Here is a 24,788-nt window from a genome sequence, read left to right on the forward strand (position 1 = left end):
CGACGCTTCATTTTCATGCAAAAAATAAAATATCTTAACGCTTACAAAGTATTCGAAATAAGTCAGTTTCTACATGTTCATATAGAAACTTCGTCGAAAACTTTGTAAGCGTTAAGATGTTTTATTTTTTGCATGAAAACGAAGCCTCGCATGAAAAAAAGGGAAGATAGATTTTTTGTCACAAATTGAACGAGGAATTCAAGATTTTTAATTTGAAATATTTCAGTGGCGTATCATTTTTATCTTTAAACAATTTCAGACTATTACCCGTACGCGCGCCAATGGTGAATACAAAATTCTTAATTGTATGTCAAAACATGCGCAATAACTATGTCTTAAAACCCCGGTTTTAGAGCAATAAATAAATCGTCAGTTTGTAAGAAAAATTTTAACACCCCATATCTCGGAAACAAATGAAAATCGAATAACAACATATGAGTTATTTTTGATTATTTTTACGTATATTATACAGTCTTGAAAAGTTGGGTGCGTTTCTCCCCACTCACCCTGTATAAAACTAATAAATATTTTTGAAAAATTTTAACCCAGAATGAAACATTATTACTGAGGCCGAAAGTCCCTGAAAACTTCTATAATGTTTATTTTAGTAAGCTATAGGGGTGAAAATAAAAGAGGAAATTTAGTGTGATTTTTAATAATTGCAAATATTTAATTCAAAAGAAATTTTTTATTTATTTTAAGGGACTGTCGGCCCTCGGCAATAACGTTATCTTTGATTCTGCGTTTAAATTTTTAAAAAATACTTATTACTTTTCTCAGGATTCGAAAAAAATGAATACATTTAAAACACATTGAAAATTTTGACAGGCGACATTTTGCGCCTTTCCCCTTAAATTATTTGCAACATTATTGAAGCACCCTGCATATTAAATTAAAAATATACATTTAAGTAAATAAACAATAATATTTTGTCATTTCAAAGTTTTCAAACAAATTTTATACAGGGTGTCTACATAACTAGTAACCATATGGGAAACTGTTTTATTATTAATTTTACGAGAAAAAGTTATTCTTCATAAAAAGTTCTGCATTGTCTAGAACTCAGAATACAACCATCAAATATCAAATTTTATGAATCTTATACGAAGTATGTCAAAAAATATGAATTTTGGTCAAGAGCAAAGTACGTTTAGTGTTCACAATATTGAAAAGTTGTTATGAAAAGTTGTTTAGCATTAAAAACTGTGTCTCTATATGCAATTACATCCTTCTAATTGAAATATATTGTGATCTAGAAAGGCACTATACTTTTGATCGAAACTCATATTTTTTTACATATATCTCATATAAAATTGAAAAAATTTGATAGGATTTAGTCACCCGTTTATGACTTTTCAAGTTGGGTTGTTCTTTAGTAGTATTGAATTCGGCAATTTGTAGCAGATTGTTATTCGAAAGATATTTAGGCTCAAAGTGTGATTTCCTTCTAATAGACGGGGTGTTAGTGTTTGTGCACAGTTCGTCAATAATGTTCCCCAGTTCGTCAAAAAACAACAAATAAGGGAATAAAGACCCTGAAGAAACTCTTTTGAAATAGTTTGATGATGTAGAAGACGATATAAGTGAAGTGGAATCAATTTTTGATGAAAATATTGCCACTGACTACCATTGCTACACTGTACTAAATATAGTATCTGTCAGTTTTTTTTTGTTTAAACCTTTTTTAAAAACCTTTTTATTTTCATTTTTGTTACTCTTTGTTTAACTCGATTATAAATTTTTATTAGGATTCTTTTATTTGTTTAATTTTTATCACACTTTTTTTCGGGAGTAAAAAGGTACACAAACAATTCTTTCATTCTTGTTATAATGTTTTTTATTTTAATAAATGCAGAAAAACTAGATTAATTACTGTGTTTTTTTAGATAATGAATACTTTCAGTAAGTCATCGAGATATCTTTTTGCATTAAAATATTTAACAAAAACAAAAATTACCACTAAAATGTTAAACCCGTCTCTCAGGCGGTTAGTTAGTGTTTACGTCATTTGATTTAAGATGTTAGTACTTAAGGCTTAAAATAAATATTTCTTATTTACCAAACCTTCGGTTTGGCGCCCCTTTGGGGTTACGCCCGCGTGCGCCGCACGCGTTGCACGCCCGGTTACGGGGGCCCTGCGTCAAACTGCAAAGCAAAATATTCTTTAATTTTTGACCAGCGTGAATAACAGATAAATTTACCAAAATAGAAAAAAATCATTACCTAACGTATGTAGTCTTTTAATTACATTATTTCTTTGGTTTTCTAGGATACAAGGGGGTCGCCAGAATATTTCAACCTGTAGTAAAGGGGTCGCGAAATCAAAAATATTGAAAAACACTGCACCAGAAGATAGGCATCTTTAGAAGAAGAAGAATATAGAGGGTGTTTTGTAAAGAATGGGTCTTAGTACGAAAGTTGATAATAGTCGAAATACAGGGTGTCAAAGTTAAACTCTTATTTTATTTATTCTTGAATATTTCCTGGCAGGCACGGGATAACAACACGAAATTTGGCAGGCAGGGTTTCTTGGGACTAGAAACCTAAATTCGCCACCAAAAATAATGTATTACCCAGAGTGCGCCACATAGCGAGGGCTGAGAACAATAAGGTTCCAAGCGCCATTTCATAAATTTTTCAGGAGATAAATTTTTAATTTTAAACTATCACAACTTCGTTATTTGAAGGACTGTAAATCTTAAAATTATTTTATACTACAGTGTGGTAAATTGTGATAACGCCTTGATATACTGACGTCTGCAGTGTACTTGGAACCATATTGCATTATAAGCCTTGTACTTGGAACCTTATGGAACTATAAAATACGGAATTATAACATTTTACAAATTTTTTTTTAATTTTCCGAACATTGTTAGTGCAATTGGTGAAATTATGGTATAAATTTCAAAATAAAACGAATACTAATATTTACGTTTAAATAGAAAATCATAACACAATAGTTATTTATGATATAAGTGTTAAAAGTACACGTTTAAAGCACGCATGTGAAAGTTTGCAGAATGAGCGAAGCGAATTCTGCAATTCACATGAGTGCCTTAAAAATGTACTTTTTAACACGCATATCGTACAATATTTTTTCTACAAACGTAATTACAGGACAATATCTACAAAAGCTTTTACTTGAACTTGACTGACATTCCATTTTTATATTTTTTTGACATTACATCAAAATTGCCTATACGGTCAATACGAACTGCAGTGCCTTAAATTTTTTTTAAAGCATTAGTGCCTTAAAGTAGCATTTTTAAGGCTCGTATGCAGTGCTAAAAATTGCATTTTTAACACGATTGTAGAAAAAATACATTTTTCCTAAATTTAACTTAAACAACAGAATTTAAAATGAAAGTAAAAAAATACTTATACATTATGGAAAAACCTAACTAAGTTTATCTTCTTTTGTATTCAGAAATTATTGCCCTCATATATTCCTGATCCTGGTTTGACATCCACTTATAGGCAAATTCAATTTGTTGAATTTTTTCCTCAGTAACTGTTTTATTTTTCATTTTGTCGGTTGGAACTATGATAAGTTTATCCAAATTACTTTGAAGTAGTAATATTTTGCTGCGTTTAGCTGCTTTAATGTTAATATTAACAGAAACAAATGGACTATGGTGATCATTTTCTTTGTATTGCACAATAAACTGCTCCCCTTGTACAAAGCACAGTTGACACACTTTTGTGTATGGTATTTGATCATATTGGTACAGACACATTCTTTTTTTAAATTTTTGTTTTAATAAAATTTTTTAGAAAGTAGTAAGTATTAATAGTTATTTATGAAACAATACAATACAATACAATATTTTATCTACGAAAAACAAATAAAAAAACTGCAACTCTTCGTCACTGGAATTCATTTCTATTCTACAATTTTTAGAACTTTTACATTTAAAATTCCTACTTTCAAACTACTATCAAACCTGTGGTTTGAAACTACTTTCAAACCACAAAACTGTCAGACATTTTGTTGTGTCATTGCTCATATTAGCATCACCATGACAACGCAAAATTTAAGGATAATTGATTATATGAAAGTGTGCCAAAAAACCCATTGAAAGTGTGCGAAAAAGTAAATCTCGTTAAAAATACATTGTTTCTTCACGCACACTTTAAACCCTTCACGCACTGCTATCTATAATGACAGTTTTCACTTTCACAAACTAAAAACATACATAATATGATATAGAGTAGATAAAATTAGTTTGATATTTTAGGGCTTCCAGCGCTGATTTAATACGTTCAATTTTTGTTATTCCCCGCTCTACACACTTTTTGAAGTTCTACAGAACTGTGCAAGAGAGTGAAAATTCTTAACATGTGGCTGTATCAGTGAATACTCAAGTTTACGCGGACTGAGCGAATTACAAATGAAGAGGTCTTCAGAATAATGAAGAAAAATCTGAGTACAGATATGAACTTCTACAAGCGGTCCTGCAGGTAAAAATATTTGGAATTAGGAATCAGAACCTGGTTCAACACAATATCTATGCAGGTTTTCCATGGCAGACAAGATAAATATTGCCATGATGCCACATTCGTCATGGATAGGCACGTCAAGAAGGACAAAGAGAAGATGCCCTAATATCCATTAAGCTCGTTTAATAGAAGAATGTTTGTGTCAAACATATTTTGTCAGAAGGTTTATGAAAATAGTTATTATTTCCCTTTGTTTTTGTTTTGTTTTATGTTTTTCTTAAGTTAAATTTGATTTCAAGTACATGAATCTTGTCTTATCTTCTTATAAAGTCATCGCAGCAAAGCATCTCATTTTATAAAGCCTTGTGCTTTAAAATATATGTTTTATGTCGAAATTTGTGCGGCAGATAAAATTAAACTTCTAGAAGACTTTTTTCTAGGTAATAAAAGACGTGTAACAAAAAAATTAATAATTTATTTATTTAAGTATATTTTTAGAGTGATTTCCGAGTTGAAAATCTAAACTTATGAAGTAATATGTTTTCAGTTATAATTATTGTGTTAACAAAAATATAGTACCTAGATAACATAGTATGTAGTATTTGATTTAGAATATAGCAGATTTTTAAATGTCAAATAATTACAAAAACTTAAAAAAGCTCTAAAGGTTGATTGTTGATAAAATAAAAATGGCTAATTATTCATTTTATTAGTTACAGTGTGGCACGTATGGTGACTTGTCAGATACTAGTGTACAATTTGGCTTCAGTTACCAGGTCATTTTGTAGCAAAACCTAAAGTAACTCTAGAATTATCTAAAGTAGTAAAAATTAGACAACTCCAACATCCAGGCCTTTAGGTAGAAGTTGCAACTGTAACAAAACAAATATCGAAAAGCTAGATGTCTTCTAGATGCGATTGTATTACAGAAGTATACTTTTGTATACTTGTATTTGTATTTAGAAGAAGGCTTGATCGTACATTTTCCCATATTAAAAATTTGGAACATAACATTTGTTAATGAAAAATTCTTCTTCAGCTACGTCATCGATCCTTTGAGTAACATCATCGCTTTAAAAGTATCCGTCTAGTGCACCTTTAACTTTGCTACCTACTTAATTCGTCTTGGATTTCCTCCAACGTTTTGGCACTGGTTTCGATAACATAGAAAACCACAAATAATATAAATGCAGTACAACAACCAGCAAAAATAAAGAACACAGGTCCTATTCCAATTGCTTCAGATACTGGATTAAAATATTGAGCAATAAAGAATCCTATAATGTAGTAAATAAATACTGAGAAGGACATAGCGAATGTTTTTACCCTTGTAACAAATATCTCGCTGGTAACAACCCAGCAAAGGGGTCCGACTCCAAAGTTATATGTGAACATGAAACCGGCTAATGAAACGATGGGTAAAAATTTTAATGAAGACGACACTTTTCCTGCATCATCTAGAACACAATATATTCCCAAAACGGACTCACAAATAATCATTCCTGCAGCTGAGAGATTCAAAAGAAATCTTCTAGTAAATCTTTCAGCCACAAACGGAGCTATGGAACCACTAGCCAGATTGAGGGCTCCGAGAATAATTGAGCAAATTTCGGGGGATAAATTTGAGCCTGTTTTATTAAATATCGTTTGGCTGTACATAGTTATGCCATTAATACCAGTAAATTGTTGAAAAATGAGCAACATATTTGCTATAATAAAACTTTTTATAAATGCTTTAGTTTTAAGTACTTCTATTAATTTTCCAGAGTTTTGCTCTTCAATTTTCTCCTTTATTTCTTTAATTTCTTCGTCCACGTTTACACCTGGATTTCTGTATACTTTTAAAGCATTTTTCGCTTTTTCGGTTTGATTCTTCATAAGGTAGTAGTAGGGAGATTCTTCGCAAAACAAGATCGCTACCAAAATAACTAGTAGTGGATTGACAGCTAAAATTATATTTAAAGTTGTTACTGGAACATATGGTCCAATGCAATAACTGGCCAAAGCTCCTACACCGAGCATCATACCTCCAATTGTTGAAACAAAACCTCTGGTATTTTTACTCGCTATTTCACTTATAAAGGTTATTTGTATAACGTTTCCACCTCCTAAGCCTATGCCTGTTATGAATCTAGCGACATAATATACCGGAATGCTTCTAAATATTGCCATCAATAAGTAACTAGTGAGTATGGGAACTCCTACGGTACACATGGTAAATCTTCTTCCTAACACATTGGCCATATACGCAAATATCCAACAACCCACGCAGCATCCAAGTACCATCAAAGATGTCATCCAGGAAATTTCATTCGTAGTCGCTATCCTACCGAACGGATTATCGTCAGTCAGTTTTTGTAGTTTTGGAACGACTGGTGAAGACCAACTGATAGCAGTGCCGAACATAAAGGCCATCATTCCCACTAAAAAAGTAATATTTAATTTAGATTGTATCGAAAGACATAGTAAATAGGTAGTAACTATTAAGTCAAAAGGAGATATAGGCCAGGGTAATAAGGCAAAAATATACCCTGTTCGTGACACTTCAACAGCCAGGGTACTGAAGCATTTTTTCGACAGGTAGTACCTATAAGAACAAATTGTAACTATTTCCCTGCGTAGGATCTGGCGGCCTTTTTTATTTATAAACAATTTATTGTCAAAAAAATGCCCTTTTTCCTTTTTGTTTCAGCTCAATGGAAAACAGTAAAACTTACGTTTTTTTAGTACAAACATCTTCGAGAGCATGGAAAAAGCTATAAAATGGCGTATTACAAAGTTTGATATACTCATTTATTGTTAATATAACTGCGAAAAAAGTCGAAATTGCATAAAAATTAAATTCGCAATATCTATTGTAAAAATTAGTGTACAGCTTTAAAATTTTTGTCAAATAAAGGTTCTTTGGTGCTAAAGTGACAGAGAGGGTACCCCCCGTTAAGATAGGCAAAATGCCCTCACTCCCAGAATTCAATTTTTTATATTTTTTTTACGTTCTATGCGATTAAAAAATGAGATTATGCGGATTTTTAGCTCGCCACCCCCTTACCCCTCTCCCCACAGCCAAAAACGTAGATTTTTAGATTTAATTTTTTTAGTTGGGTTGCAATTGATTTAAAAATTTCAAAAAATTCACACATGTAGCTGAAGCTTTTATAAAACATGTCCATTTTTTATGAACCCGTAGGTCGAGTGTACATAACCTCAAATTTTTTTTATATTTTTTTAAAGCTTGTAACTTTTTGTTGGAGATGGCTGCAGGTCCAATTTTTTTTGAATTATGTGTATTTTATCAAAAACTATCCCTCTAATTTTATTCAGATTTTTCCGTCAACTGCGCCATCTTGAAAAATCCGGAAAACTGTTTTTTTAGGGGGTTTTGAGGATTTTCTCCATTTTATAGACTTCAAAATAGATCAACTCAAGGTTTTATTGATAGATTTTGTACAATTTGGAATGACTGAGTATTTTATAATATTCAAAAATTGGGATTCAAACAAAATACATGGGACGTTTTCGTAGTCTGACGTTCCAAACTTGTAACCTGTTCAACAATGAAAACTTCCCATGTTACAGTGTTCCCGTACATCAAAAAGTGTCCGACTAGACACCGTTAAGCTATTAACAAATTTTCAGTTTGTATTTAATAAACTTGTTTTTGATCCACGTCATCCAGGCCTGCATGAGTAACCGCTGAGAAAACTTTAAAAAATTTGAAAAAACATCGTTTTTGGGGGGTTTAGAGGTGTTTTGCACAATTTTTGAATATCCCTAAAAACTCAGTTATTTAAGATTATACGTAACCTATAAAAAACCTTAAGTTAGTCTATTTTGAAGTAGGTAAATAAAACGGAGAAAATCTCTAAAAACCACCGAAAAAACCAGATTTGCTGATTTATCAAGATGGCGCACCTTACGAAAAATCCTGAAAAAAGTCAGAAATATAGTATATGATAAAATACACAAAACACAAAAAAAAATTAGACATGCAGCCATCACCAAAAAAAAAGTTATACGTACCTATTAAAAAAACAAAAAAAAATTGAGGTTATGTACACTCGACCTTCAGGTCAATAAAAATAGATGTTTTTTAAAAGCGTCAGCTGCGCGTGTGAATTTTTTGTAATTATTAATTTAATTGCAAACCAACTTAAAAAAAATAAAATCGAAAAATTGACGTTTTTTGGTTGTGTGGGAGGGGGAAGGGGGTGGTGGGCTAAAATTGCAGTGACTCTTAATTTTTTAATCACATATACCGTAAAAAAAAATAAAAAAAATATTCAGGCTGTATCAACCTCAAAAAATATGATTAGAACCGCAAAAACCCTTACAAAACTTAAAAAAAACATGGTTTTTGGGGGGTTTAAAAGTGTTTCGACCAATTTTTGAATATTATAAAATATGTCATTTCAAATTATACATAATCTATTAACAAAACATTGAGTTGATCTATTTTGAAGTCTATAAAATGGAGAAAATCCCCAAAAACCCCCTAAAAAACAGTTTTCCGGATTTTTCAAGATGGCGCAGTCGACGGAAAAATCTGAAAAAAATCAGGAGGATAGTTTTTGATAAAATACACAAAATTCAAAAAAATTGGACCTGTAGCGATATTTAACAAAAAGTTACAAGCTTTAAAATAATATAAAAAAAATTTAACGTTATGTACACTCGACCTACGGATTCATAAAAAATGGACATGTTTTATAAAATCTTCAACTACATGCGTGAATTTTTTGAAATTTTTAAATCAAATGCAACCCAACTAAAAAAAATTAAATCTAAGAATCTACGTTTTTGGCTGTGGGGGGAGGGGTAAGGGGGGGTGGCGAGCTAAAAATCCGCATAATCTCATTTTTTAATCGCATAGAACGTAAAAAAATGTAAAAAAATGAGTTCTGGGAGTGAGGGCATTTTGCCTATCTTAACGGGGGGTACCCTTTCAAAGCGATTCATTTAATTGTTTAAATTTTATTCAAATTGTTTATCCCAGAGAGCTTTTTTTGCAATAACATGTCAGAAGAAAATGATTTTAGAACCATTCTACAGTTGTCAAATGAAAGAGCATGAGCTAAGCTTTCAAATTGGTTTAAAAAGAGTGAATAAAACATGCATTTATTAATAATAAACAATTATGGAAAAGTACCGTCAATTTTTCCTTATAAACTTTTTGATTAACTTTTTCCAAAAACATCTATTTTTTACCGTGATTTAGGTGCACACCTTACCTACCAAATAATGTTATGTAGGTATACAATAAATTGATGAAAAATTGTAATAAATATATATAATTTATTATATAAAAAAATAAAATAAAAATGTATACCATTTTTATTCAGTTGCAATGCGAAGGCAAAACAATCTTACTTTTCAATTAGAATACGGAGTGCAGTCCAGTCCCTTGAATCGCGATTTTCGGCTCTTATTGGAGCCTCATCGGAAAGAACGTAGGCACTGTTCTCCATATTTTAACTGATTCGCATCGAGAGCTTGTCCCACCAATTGCAACCGAAGTGATGATAGTAGGTGGCTAGCGCCATCTGGCATTGACGCTGGAATAAGTTTATGAGGCAAAATTGACGATAATTTTTCATAATTATTTATTACTAATAAATGCATTTTTTATTCACTTTTTTAAACCAGTTTGAAAATTTAGCTCATGTTCTTTCATTTGACACCTGTACAATAGTTCTAAATTCATTTTTTCTAACTTATTTTATTACAAAAAAAAAAGATATCTGGGATAAACAATTTGAATAAAATTGAAACAATTGAATAAATCGCTTTGAAATTTTTGACATATATTAAGCACCAGACAACCCTCATTTGACAAAAAATTTAAAAGCTGTACACTAACTTTTACAATAGTTATTGCGAACCTTTTTTTTGCAATTTCGACCTTTTTTGCAATTGAATCGTTTATTTCAGAAAGGGGTCAAGTGACAAATCTTGACAAAATGAGTGCAAAAAATTAATTTCTTTTTCTTAAACAAATTAATAAGATATATTTTTAAATAATACAACACTTTTTGACAAATACTCCAGGTTGTTAGGTAGAATTTTTATTTTATATAAAGTGATTGTTTGTTGAATGTAAACAGTGTGTAAACTTGATTTTCTCAAAAGTAGATACTTGTTACTTGACCTCTTTATGAAATAAATGATTCAATTATAGATACTAACAATAAGTTAGTATATCAAACTGTGTAATACGTCATTTTAAAGGTTTTCCGAAAGAATATAGACCTTTTAGTATAGGAGAGTATATTATATTCTTTGGTTTTCCCATGCTCTCGAAGATGTTTATACTAAAACAATTATAAGTTTCACTGTTTCCATTGATTTGAAAAAAAAAAGAAAAAAAGGCCGTTTTTTGACACTAAATAGTTTATAAGTAAAAATGGCCGCCAGTTTTGGCGCTAGTACAATTTGTTGTTATAAGTATTACCTGTCGAAAAAACGTTTCAGTACCCTGGCTGTTGAAGTGTCATGGAAAAAACCTTAATACCCTGGACTAATACGACAACTAATATTTATAAAAGTGAAGTATTTAACACGTTGACGGACAGTGAGTCAAACGTATAAGCAAGTGTTGTGACACTTTATGTATTTTGCATAGTAGAATAGGGAAAAATGCAACATCTGTAGACGTTGTGTCACATTACATCCATAGAAATTAGACGTCTATAGAAGTTCTGTCCGTCAAAGTGTTAAAATCATTTGAAGTTTTATTTCCGGAGACATTAACACTTCTCTTGTGGAGCAGATTCTGTTTATACCTGTAGTCGTGGTTTCTAATACTTGCATGTCAAATGAACGATGAATGAAGAAACACCTGGGGAAGTCTAAGAAAAGTCTACCTGTCTATACAGGTTGAGGCAAATAAAGGGCTTGTTAGAAATATCTCGAGAACTAAAGGCGACACAATCATGAAAATTTGAATTAAGGGGTTTTGAAGAGTCACCTATGTAATGAAAATATTTTCATCTATTTGCTACTTCCGGTTATACCGGAAGTTGCTTATAACTTCGTTTTTTTAAATGGGACACCCTGTATATTTTTACATTTTTGGATTCTCTTCGATGTCTTCTTTTTTAAAATATGAGGTTTTGCAATGTTATACAGGGTATTTTAAAAGATAATTACGTTTTTGTATTAATTTCGTAGCAATATTTACACCCTGTAGAAATGTAGTAGTTTGACATATGAAACTCTACTTACGTTCAAATTATTTTTAATATAGTCTACTACTGTTAAGAATCATTAGTATAGCTAAATTTTTATTTTTAGTATACAGGGTTGGTCGAAACTCGGAATGAGTATTTTCTGAGTTTTCTTAAATAGAACACCCTGTGTTTTAGTATTGTAATGAAATGATATTTTATGGTACTTTTTTATTTCTTAAGCATTCCCTATACCTAACTGCCTTAATTTGTGCTTAATTGTTAATCGCACCAACAATCTTAACTACGTAGGTATTTTGATAGCTAAACCATTACTGGTAATTTTAAGGATTAGTCTGGATAAATATGTATTTATTTCTGAAAAATTATTTGTGATTCAATTTTTTCACGGCCAACCTAATAAAATTTTACGTATTTTTTGTTGCAATTAATGTTTAGATTGAATCACCAATAGCTCACAAATTAAAGCAATTAGGTATAGGGAATACTTATAAAATAAAAAAGTACCATCAAATATAATTTCATTACAGTACTAAAATACAGGGTGTTCCATTTAAGAAAACTCAGAAAATATTCATTCCGAGTTTAGACCAACCCTGTATACTAAAATTTCAAAATTAGCTATACTAATGATTGTTAACAATAGTAGACTATATTAAAAATCACTTGAACGTAAGCAGAGTTTTTAATGTCAAACTGTTACAATTCTACAGGGTGTGAATGTTGCTACGAAATTAATAAAAAAGCGTAAATATCTTTTAAAATACCCTGTATAATATTAGAAAACCTCATATTTTAAGAAAGAAGATATTGAGGAGAATCCAAAAATGTAAAAATATACAGGGTGTCCCATTAAAAAAAACGAAGTTATAAGCAATTTCCGGTATAACCGGAAGTTGCAAAGAGATGAAAATATTTTCATTTAATAGATCGTCCTCCAAAACCCCTTCATTCCAATTTTCATGATTCTGTTGCCTTTAGTTCTCGAGATATTTCTAATAGGCCAGTTATCTGCCTCACCCTATATATCAAGATGAAAATTCTAACGAATTCTTGGTTCCTATACTCAGGTAGGAGTAAACTAATATAAAACGAAAATGAGAGACATCTTATATTTCAATTCGTTCAGAGAGGACCAGCAACCTCTTATGTAGGCTTCACCCTCATTAGAAAGCATCGTAGGGATATATGGCCGGTCCGGAATAAAAATGACGTAACTGCAAAAGGCCAAATTTTCAGGAGAGCAAAAAAATATTGTTAATTATTTAAAATAGGGATCAAATGAGGAGTAATCGTCCAGGAGCATCGGTATGGCGTTTATTCTTACAATGATAGCTTTTATTTTTGTCCCTATTGGTTCGAATTTCATTATCTTAATTTAACCCCTCCCCCATTTTCAACCCTTTTTACAGTTACGTCATTCTTCATCTAAAAATTTTTAAATATTTATAATGGTGATTAAATAAAGAGTAACCGTCCGGAGCATCAGTATGGCTTTTATTCTTACAATGATGGCTTTTACTTTTACCCCTATTGGTTAGAATTTCATTATCATAATAAAATCCCCCCATTTACACCCTATCTACAGTTACGTCATTCTTGATATTTTTTTCTGTACAAAAAAATATTTTTAAATATTTAGTACGCCGTTTATTCTTAAAGCGATGGCTTTTATTTTCATCCTTATTGGTCCGAATTTCATTATCTTAATTTAGTATCACCATCTTTAACCCTATTTACAGTTGCGTCATTATTAATCTGAAACAAGGTCTAAAATGGTGTGTATTTCAATAATGACGCAACTAGATTGCAGTGGCTCAGCACATAGTTACAGTTCTGTCGCTTTTGTATTATCTGTATACACAGTATTTTAGAAGCTAATAATTATGTAGTAAACAGGAATTGACAAAATTTGCAGTTACGTCGATCTTATTCCGGACCGGCGATCTATGGTTAGATCGGAAGTAATTATATTAATCGAGGAAATGAAGCTGAAAAAATGGCAAAACCTCGCAATTTTTTCGTCCAGCATCGATTTGTACAAAAATTTGGGATTAGGCTCATTTCACCCTCTAGTTCATTTTCTATTTTGAGCCGTTGTACGCTTTTGGTTTTTAAGGGTGAAAATTACCCCTAGTTTTAAAAAATTATAAAATAACATTTTAAACTTTAATATTGTCAACATTTGGTTCTTATTAGTTACATAATGATTGTTTTATGCTTTAAGATATACTATCATAATATTTCAACCGTTAAAACCACCCTTGTTGGAACTATATATAAAAAATTTACTTATCCTAAAAGAATAATTTCGGCTTGCATCGATTTATATAAAAATTTGGGATTAGCATCATCTCACCCTGTACTTCATATTCTATATCATGCTTAAGGGCGTTGATTATTTTTAAGGGTGTAAACTACACCTAATTGTCAAAAATTATATAAAAAGATTGTAAACTTTAATATGGGTAAAATTTGGTTTTGATTGGTTAAATAATGATTGTTTTGTACTTCAGGATATAATATCATAATATTTTAACCCTGAAAAACCACCCTTAATAACATTACAGTTTTTATAAGTAGATATTTTAATAGGGATAAATTACAGAAAAAAAAGTAGAATTAAAGAATTACAAAAACATTTATTTACACAAAAATGCGAATTTACAAATATGTACAAATACAAATACAAATAGTTTTTTAGTCATCTTCCAGTATACGAACCGGTTCTGTGGTATTATACATACATTGGAAATTATCCATAAGCGGACTATCCGAATTTTTCGAAAAAAAAAAAATTCGTTTTATAAACATAGCTCCTTTATTTTTGGCGACAAACAGTAAATTCAAAAATAAATTTGTAGAATTTTTGAAGACTTATAAGACTGTGTAAACTAAATTCCGTAAGATCCCTTAGTTTTTAATAATTAGGGTGGGTTTAAAAGGCTCGAATAAGGGGGTGTTTGCTCGTAAATAGAGGATTTAAACAGCTATATCTCGCTAACTGTTCACTGTAATGAAAATCTATGCACAAGGGAATTTTAGTTATTAAAAAAGCTACAATTTAGTAGTCCATCATTTTTTTCGTATCTCCAGTATTTTCGGAAATATTTTGAAGTAAAAGGTGAAAAATGGGAAATTCCAAAAACATAATTTATCTTTAAACTCCAATGTTTCTAAAATTAGGCCTTTTAAATAGGTCAAACATCTTATGTGTATTGATAATACAAATATAAAAGGAATTACAGAAAGGTAAAGATCAATTTTTAATTAGGAGGGTAGTTAGGGGGTTCTTTCACTGATTTTTTCATAGAGAAAAGCAGGTACCAACCTTTTTTTGATCATAAATCGCCTAATATTTAGGCTAGAAACTTTTTATTATTATTATTTTTTGAGAGGTCTAACTGTATACTTGAAAAAAGATGATTTAAGTTTTCCTCGAAAAATGCAAAGTTTTTCTGTTATTTTACTTTGAATATTTCAAATTTTGCATTTGACGAAAAAAGCTAACTTTTAACATGCCGTATCTCGGTTTGTATTGGTCTTAAAGATATTACAGAAAAAGAATTTGGTTTGTATTACTAAAAGGTACAATTTTGATATCAACAGTTCTTTTGATTAAATGCATATTTTTCGAGGTATTCTCAAAAAACCCTCTAAAAAAGTCGATTCTTTCATCGAAAAACTGTTACTTTCAAGCGCGAATAACTCGAAAAATATTAGATTTACGAAGAAAATGTAAAAAACATTTTTTTCTTAGAATTACTTTTTACATCGATTTACATAGTTAAATTGTAAAAAAATTCCCCGCTCCCGAGATGGGGTGGCAACCCCCAAGGTTTTAGCGTACAGCGGCATGATATAGAAAATAATCCTTGGACTATTCCCTACCTTCTGTGAAAATTTCAAGTAAATCCATGCTGGACGAACAAATTGCGAGCCAAAATGCTTCATTTCCTCGACAGAGGAATGATAAAGGTAACCATAAATACCCCTCCGACGAACGAATTAGAAATAAGATGGCTCTCATTTTCATTTCATGGTGAATGTTAGACTCTCAAGGAGACAAATGAGGCCCATGGATGGCCTCACGATTAAATATGCTATAATTAAGAAAACTAAACATCGTGGAAAGACAAAGCGTGAAACGCAAATATCACAACAAAAAATAGGTTAATTTGGCCACGTGTTTTGAACAGTTGGTTTTGAGATGTTTACTATAAAGGAAAAGGTCGAAGATAAACGAGGAAGATGCAGATATTTCAAAAGATACGCGAATATTATTATCATAACTAGAATCCGGATTTGTTAGCATAATGCTTGTGGCAAATAATACAAGCAGTACTATTTTCTTTTTAAATATGAACGAAATATTCAAAAATAAGTCATTTTGATACCACTTGTTTATGCATTTTTGCTTTTTAAAATATCTATGCTTTTTTGAATTTTTGTGCTTATTTGCTGTTTTTTATACAGAGTGAGTCTGTAATTTGGAATAAACTCAATAGTTCAAATACTAATTTTTTTTTGAAAAAATGCTCAGACTTTTTGATTGATTAGTATTTCAAATCGAATTTTTTTACATACAATAATAATGTATACAGGATGTCCCAATTTAGAGATATGACATCATCGTTAATTTTCTTAAATAGCAACATTGTACTTTTGATAGCTACTTTGATAGGGTGTGTAAAATTATACATAACTACAAAATATCAAATGCTTATTCCCTGCCATTTACAAGAATAAAAAATAACAAACTTATGTCTGTAATTAGGTATAAATTTAATAGTTCAAACACTAATTGTTTTTTTTTGAAAAATTATCAGACCTGTCGATTAGTATTTGAAATCGAAATTTTTTACATACAATAATAATGTATACGGGGTGTCTCAATTTAGAGCTTTAATGTTATTTTTTATCTTGTAAATGGTACGGAAAAATTTTGATATTTTGCAGTTATGTATAACTTGGCACATCCTGTTAAAATAGCTATCAAAATCACAGTGTTGCCATTTAAGAAAATCAACGATGACGTCATATCTCGAAATTGGGACACCCTGTATACATTATTATCGTAAGTGAAAAGATTCGATTTAAAATACTGAACGACAGATTAAAGCATTTTTAAAAAATAAAATTAGTATTTGAACTATTGAATTTAATCAAAATTCCAGATATATCTTTGTTATTTTTTATTATCTTGTAGACGGTAGAAAATAAAAATTTGACATTTTGCAGTCACGTATAACTTTACACACCCTATCATAATAGCTATCAAAATGAGAGTGTTGCCATTTAAGAAAATCAACGATGACGTCATATCCCTAAATTGGGACACTCTGTATACATTATTAGTGTATGTAAAAATTTTTTATTTGAAATACTAATCGACTGGTCTGAGCATTTTTCAAAAAGACACTAAAAGAAACTATTGAATTTATTCCAAATTACAGACTCACTCTGTACATTATTATCATTTTTGCATTTGACATAATTTTTATATGATTCTATTCTTCAAAACATAGTCTATAAAAGCCTGCCAAAAAATATTAATTATATCGACATTTTTGCTAATTTTTAATTGTCAACATTTTCTCTAAGGGCCGGTTGTTCGAACGCTAATCAACAATGATCATTATCAAATATTTAATTACTGTCACCAAAACTGTCAATGTCAACTTTGTTTGGGTTGCTGAAAACATAATTAATTACAATTATGAGGTTTATTATTAATTATGTTAATAACTATTGTTATATTAATTGATTATAGACTCCACAGACTTTTTAACAACCCAAACAAAGTTGACATTGACAGTAATTAATTATTTGATAATGATCATTGTTGATTAGCGTTCGAACAACCGGCCCTTATAGTAGGGGAGGAATATATGCTAAATGTGCAGTCACCTATGGGGACCTATTGGGTTGTGAAGAGTAGGTCCTAAAATCAAAAAAAGTTTTTGATTTAAGTGGGGAACTTTCCATTTTTAATTTAATTTTCCATTTCCAACAATCGTTTTTTCCGATTATAGCGCCATCTATTAATAATTCGAAAAAATGTCTCGAATAAAAGCCACTTATTTTTACGTTAGGAATCCATATCTGCAATAAAAAATGGAGGCTCCTATTAAGGGTTTTAAAGTAACCCCCGATGCCACCTCCGTGGGGAGTCGTGTTAAGTGACATTCGATATAGATTTTTCAAAAATATTGAATAAGTGCATTTTTCAGTTTTTCGAGCTGATGTTAATTTCGCGAAATATCTCGGGATTCGTATTTAAAATTTGAAACTTACCCCCTCACTCCTCTTCGTGTGGTGTCGTGTTTGGTATCATTCGATGGATTTTAGAAAAATATTGAGCACGTATTTTTTTAAATTTTTCGATCTGTCGTTCATTTCTCGAAATATTCACGTTTTTCTTGTGAAACTTTGTGACTCACCCATTTTCTTGCGCCTCGCTCAAATCGTCAGATTTTTGAAGTGTACACTCTTTTGTATGTACTTAACTTACCTTATTTTAATCTGCCGATTTCGAGTTTTTCTAAGGATACTTTTTTTTCGGCCTCCCTTAACGAACTTCCCTGTATTTAAGAGCAAATATACGGCAAAGGTACATTTACAGGGTACAAGGTTTCTCCCCATGTGATAATCTGACGTGCTCGGGTAACTAAAAATCCCCGTTTGGGCTCCCCTACCATAATAATATATATTCACCTACATTTAGGTTAGTGTTGCCCAAATGCAAGACCAAGACGAGACTTGGACAGTCTTGGTCTTGTTCTTGCACCAGTACACCTGGTCTTGGTCTTGGTCTTGGTATTGCACTCCCAGTCTTGGTCTTGGTCTTGGTCTTGCAGCAAGAGTCTTGCAAGTCTCGCAGTTACCCACTAGCATATTGCTATTTCTTAATAAACAACTCACATTAGGTGGGTTTGAACCCACCATCTAAACTATCCCTGCCTATACTCTAACTAACTGGGCTATCTACCATGTCCCACGGGAGTTAGTCTGTTTCTTAATAAACGTTTGCATTTAATAACCTGACATGTGCTAAAACATGGTGAAAACACAAAAAAACAAATAAATGACATAAAATTGACTGTATTTTAAAGAACATTATCTATCTAGAAAGGGATTGATGGACTCTCACATTAGGTATATGAAATGAAATGGAATAAAAGAGTTCTACAATTTGCCATTTATTCAAATAAAAAATTTAAAAAAATACAAATTAAATTACAGCACAGTACGCAATAGCTTTGACACTATTATTAGTTGATAATTTTTGTTTGCTATTAGTTGAAAATTTTAAGATTGGCTTTTTTAATAAGAGTTAATAAAAAGTAATACACGCAGTTTAATTAAATAACATTTATATGTACAGAGTGAGTTTTATGTAGGAAACGCCTCAAATATCTCGGAAACGACTTGAACGATTTTTATAGAATATGGTGGGTAAAGGTCTTCTAATGCGGCCGATATTATAGTGGTAATTACACATTGTTGTCAGATCTTTCGTTTTTTTGAAAATATAATGAACTTTCGTATTTGGAATAGAACACCCTGTATATTTTTAAACTTTCAACCATAATAACTACTAATTAATTTTCATGTAATATTTTCTATACCGAAATGCCGTAATTTCTGAGTTATTTCTATATTTATTTAAAAAATAATTTAAACAAATTATAAAAATCAATTGTTTCAGCCCTGGCAGACTTATTTTACGTTCTTTGAATCATATGGAACAAAAAAGGTCTGTTGTAGTTTTTGTCTAAAGTTATTCGTTTCCGAGTTATAAACAATTTAAAACTGAAAAAATCGAAAAATGACGATTTTCAAGGCTCAAAAACACAAGTAAAAATATTATTTTCGAAATCTAGAAGTGTCTAAACTGAAGTTTAAACTTTATTTATCAGTTGTCGATAAGTAATTTGTTTATTTCATTAAAAAAAAACTTTAATGCGATCGCCCATCCTCTCATAAGTTCTTCATTAACAATAAAAAACAATGACAAAATCACACATCGGCCAATATCTCTTTTTATATAATAATATCTCTTTTTTTGAAATTTGAAGGTTTTGTATTTAACATTTTACCGTGTGTGAATGGACTATACAGGGTAGCCAGGCATTATCTTATCTAGTGCCTTTTCAGCAAAAACCTTTGTTTGGCCGATTGATCTAATATCTAATTGCACACCTTGCAAACAGTTTATAAGTAGAACGTTTAGTCTTTACGATGTGGTTAAGGAAAAACAATTGAGTGGTTGTGCGTAACACTCGATATGCTATTCGTATTATATTTCTATCACTTTAGGCGACATACTTCTTTAAAAGTTTCAATGCCTTATTATTATACTGTTGTGTCGGCGTCACACAACACAAGACGATTATTTTTATGAAAGGTTGCTATTCTCAAAATCTAGACAATTGCTCAATTGTAATTAATTTCGGAGCGAAGGCGTCGTCTGATATTTGGAAAGAATGAAATATTTTATTTCTAGGTACATTGTATAAAATTTATTATGACCTCTGAGTACGTATCCAATAAATAAGTATTTATACTTTTAATTCGGTATGTATGTTCATCGTATTGTTCATAATGCGGATAAATCCAATTTTCCAAATTTTTGTTACATTTTTTTTTTGTATCTCATAGTCTCTAAGCATATATCCGAACTAATATACAGGGTGTAACAAAAATACAGGTCATAAATTAAATCACCTATTCTAGGACCAAAAATAGTTCGAATGAACCTAACTTACCTTGGTACAAATATGCACATAAAAAAAGTTACAGCCCTTTGAAGTTACAAAATGAAAATCGATTTTTTCCAATACATATATCGAAAACTATTAGAGATTTTTTATTGACAATGGACATGTGGCATTTTTATGGCAGAAATATCTTAAAGAAAAATTAAAATGAAATTTGTGCACCCCATAAAAATGTTATGGGGGTTTTGTTCCCTTTTGTGCCAAACTTTTGTGTACGTTCCAATTAAATTATTATTGTGGTACTATTAGTTAAATTAAATATTTTTAAAACTTTTTTGGTTCTTAGTATTTTTTCGACAAGGCAGTTTTTATCGAGTTGGGGCTTCTTTTCTAATATGTTTACGTAGAGATTTTTGTTCCTTTAAACCTCCCAAATGGTTGTGTACGTTCCAATTAAACTATTACTGCGATACCATTAGTTAAACACAGTGTTTTTAAAACTTTTTTGCTTCTTTGTTTTTTTTTCGATAAGGCACATTTTATCGAGATGTGACTTCTTTTTTAATATGGTTCAAAATTTACCTAAAAATGTAAATCATAAATAAATTTTCCTATTATTATCAAGTCTCCATAATCGTACTTAGCCATATACAAAAATATGTGGTGGATTTCACAAATAATATGCAAAATATCTCGACAAATACTAACTTCTCGAAAAAGTACCAAGAGGCAAAGAAGTTTTTAAAGCATTGTGTTTAAGTAATGGTACTACAATAATAATCTCCATATATCTCCATAATCGTACTTAGCCATATACAAAAATATGTGGTGGATTTGACAAATAATATGCAAAATATCTCGACAAATACTAACTTCTCGAAAAAGTACCAAGAGGCAAAGAAGTTTTAAGAGCATTGTGTTTAACTAATGGTACTACAATAATAATCAAATTGAAACGTACACAAAAGTTTGGGGGGGTTTAAAGGAACCAAACCCCCATAAAATTTTTATGGGGTGTCTAAATTTCACTATAATTTTTTTTTAAGATACTACTGCCATAAGAATGCCACATGTTCATTTTCAATAAAAAATCTCCAATAGTTTTCGATATATTGGAAAAAATCGATTTTCATTTTGTAAATTCAAAGGGCTGTAACTTTTTTTATGTGCACATTTGTACCAAGGTAAGTTAGGTTCAATCAAACTATTTTTGGTCCCAGAATATGTGATTGAATTTATGACCTGTATTTTTGTTACACCCTGTATTATTCCATAAAACGACACTCAAACTGCAAGACGCAAGAGTCTCGCAGGCTTAGTCTTGTTCTTGCTCAAGTCTTGCACGGTCAGTCTTGGTCTTGGTCTTGCTAAAATAAGGCGGTCTTGGTCTTGGTCTTGGTCTTGCTAAAACGCAAGAACAAGACCAAGACTGCAAGACCAAGACCGATTTTGGGCAACACTAATTTAGGTACTTCCGGGATTTCTTCTTCTTTTACTTCTACGGCACTACAGCCCAAATTAAGCCTTGGCCTCCTTTATTTTTTGCCTTCACCCTTGTTTGTCTGGTTTCACCCCTATTCAGCGATCCCCATAAGCGCGGTCCCCGATTGAGCGGTCTCAATACAGCGGTCCCCGTTTCAGCGGTACCCCGATTCAGCGGTGCCCGATTCAGCGGTCCCCATAAACGCGGTCCCCAATAGAGCGGTCTCAATACGAAAATAATAATATGACAATGATAAGTAATTAGTTTTATTGTAGGATATTATTTTAACCTATTCTTGTTTGAAAATATACAGGTAATATCTAAGTATCTGGTATATACCCTAGTTAATAGGGAAAAAAATCATCGATTTCACGTAAAAATGTTCTACAGGGTTTTCAAAGTTTTAAACGGTAGATGAGGGATAACTGATGATAATTCCGTGAAGACGTACAGCTGATTTTGCTTTTTTTTTTTTAAACAATTGTAAAGAATGAAAAAAGCAGTTTTTTGACTATAAAACGTTTCTTGTACATTTTAGAGAAAAATGTTTCAAAAAAATGTAGATCTTAAAAAGTTCTTTAATTTGGTGGTAAGCATATTGTAATATACAGTGCGTCCATAAAGTAACGCATAAATTCGTTATTTCGTAAACCGGCGACTTTAAGGAAAAATCCCGAAACAGGTCGATTTTTATTTTTAAATTACGATTTTTTGACATATATATCATCCTCGTGACGTCATCCATCTGTGCGTGATGACGTAATCGATGATTTTTAAATGGCAATAGGGGCCATGTGACAGCTCATTTGAAAGGGTATTTAATTCTCTATTCAATAATATAAACATTAACATAATTATTTATACAGGTTGTTCAAAAAACGTTTTTTTAATTAAAATAAGTGAGACAAAAAGAAGAATATATGTAGTTTATATTAAATCAAAATGCATTTTACTACTGTCAGTAAAGAGAAAAAAAATTTATTTGACAAATAAACATTGATTTTCGTTTAAACGAAATGTTCAAACTGCCAAGAGACAGGTGGGTGGCAGCTTTAACATTGAATTTAAGCGAAAAACAATATTTATTTGTCAAATAAACATTTTTTTTCCTGTTTTCTGACAACAGTAAAACGTATTTTGAATTAAATAAATTACATACATTCTTCTTTTTGTCTCAATTATTTTAATTAAAAAAATTTTTTTTGAACACCCTGTAAAAATAAATATGTTAATGTTTATATTAGTGAATAGAGAATTGAATACCCTTTCAAATGAGCTATCACATGACCCCTATTCTCATTAAAAAAATCATCGATTACGTCATCATGCCCAGATGGATGACGTCACTAGTATGATATATGTGCCAAAAAATCGGAATTTAAAAATAAAAACGACTTGTTTCGGGATTTTTCCTTAATATCGCCGGTTTACGAAATAATGAATTTATGCGTTACTTTATGGACGCACTGTATAAACAATTGACCGAGATAATTGCAAAAAACCCTCATTTTTGCAGTACATTATAAATATTAATAACTTTATTTTTTGCACAATGACGTAAAATTTAATGACTTTAAATTACATATGTCAATTAATGAGTTATTTAAGTGTGCTAAATTTCAACCAGATCGACCAAATAGTTTATAAGTTATTCAATTTGTTTATCCCAGAGAGCAATTGTTTATACAACTGTTCTTGCCCTACAGTGACTCTGTGAGATATTTTTAGCAGATCGCAGTCAATTATTTGAGACTTTCATTTTAAGACGTATTAAAAAAATTTTAACATTTTATTGAAATTGTTATTAAAAAAACTGTTTGAAAAAGACCTGACTTTATAGCTTATAAACAATTAGAATAACTTAGATATTTTTTATGTTCCGTGCTTGCATGTAGGCTTAATGAAAAGCTGATGAAAAAATGCATATAAAAAAAGAAAAAATAATTTTATATGTTCATTTTTTATTGTTAAAACTACTGCCCCCAAGAGGGTCCTGGTTTTACTCATTTTCCTGAACGATGCCTCTCAAACGGCATGCTGCAGAACCAAACGCCGCTGAAACGGGCCGGTGGAATCGAGAACCGCCAAAACGGGGACTGCTGAAAAGGGTCGGTGGAATCGAGAACCGCTGAAACGGGGACTGTTAAAATGGGGTCTTACCGTTTGTCTGTAGCTGCTCTTGTCCATACACTGACTCCTAAAAGGGCTTGTGCGTCGCTGTTTACTGTGTCTTCCCAGCGCTTTCTTGGCTTTCCAACCAGTTTCTTTCCCTGCATTCTAGCATTCAGTGCTCTTTTTGGTAGCCTATCCTCTCCCATTCTTATAACATGTCCGGCCCACTGCAATCTTCCTGGATTTCCCCGTCCCCTATTTTGCCGAACTTCATTGACTTTTTTCTCTCGTGGTAGATCCGTACATTTTCGACAATTTTGTACACAACCAAACAATTCAAATTGTTTAACAATACGACTAATCGTTGGTTGTGTCGGAGCTGGCTTATCTGGATTAGCACAACTAAATTGAAGTTTAATGTCACCATAGGAATGGCCTCCAAAATACAATTTTAAAATTTGTGTTTTTTCATCAAGAAGAAACTAATGATAAGATCGGATTCTCCACATACAAGACAATTTTTTACGAACATTTTAACCTACGGCGCAAACCCCCCTGTAAAAGATACATGCAACGTGTGCGACTCTTTTAAGATCAAAATTAAAAATAAGGATTTTTTAGAAGAACAGTGTAAATTTAAGCATGAAAATCATCTACTAAACTCAGAAGATCATAGGCGTAACCAGGGGGGTTTTGGGGTTATAACTCCCCCATTGGGATATACTTTGAGCTCTATACGCTTAACAACATACCCGCTGGAGACCTTCCAGTAGTTGTAACCCCCTCTTTAGGGCCTTGTAACCCCCTCCCTTAGGACCATCCTGGTTACGCCGTTGCAGAAGATGC

The 24,788-nt window shown here is 31.3% G+C and overlaps 1 protein-coding gene across 1 annotated transcript in view; it reads right to left on the bottom strand.

Moving 5' to 3' along the window:
• Positions 1-4,895: 4,895 nt before the first annotated feature.
• LOC126884253 (facilitated trehalose transporter Tret1-like) overlaps positions 4,896-24,788 on the bottom strand; it is a 43,690-nt gene continuing 23,797 nt past the window's right edge. The window contains exon 3 of the mRNA XM_050650186.1: positions 4,896-6,863. Coding sequence (XP_050506143.1) covers positions 5,548-6,863 — 1,316 coding nt within the window. The 3' untranslated portion in view covers positions 4,896-5,547. The remainder of the gene's footprint in view (positions 6,864-24,788) is intronic.

This window comes from Diabrotica virgifera, chromosome 5 (genome assembly GCF_917563875.1).
Source record: "Diabrotica virgifera virgifera chromosome 5, PGI_DIABVI_V3a".
Taxonomy (NCBI): domain Eukaryota; kingdom Metazoa; phylum Arthropoda; class Insecta; order Coleoptera; family Chrysomelidae; genus Diabrotica; species Diabrotica virgifera.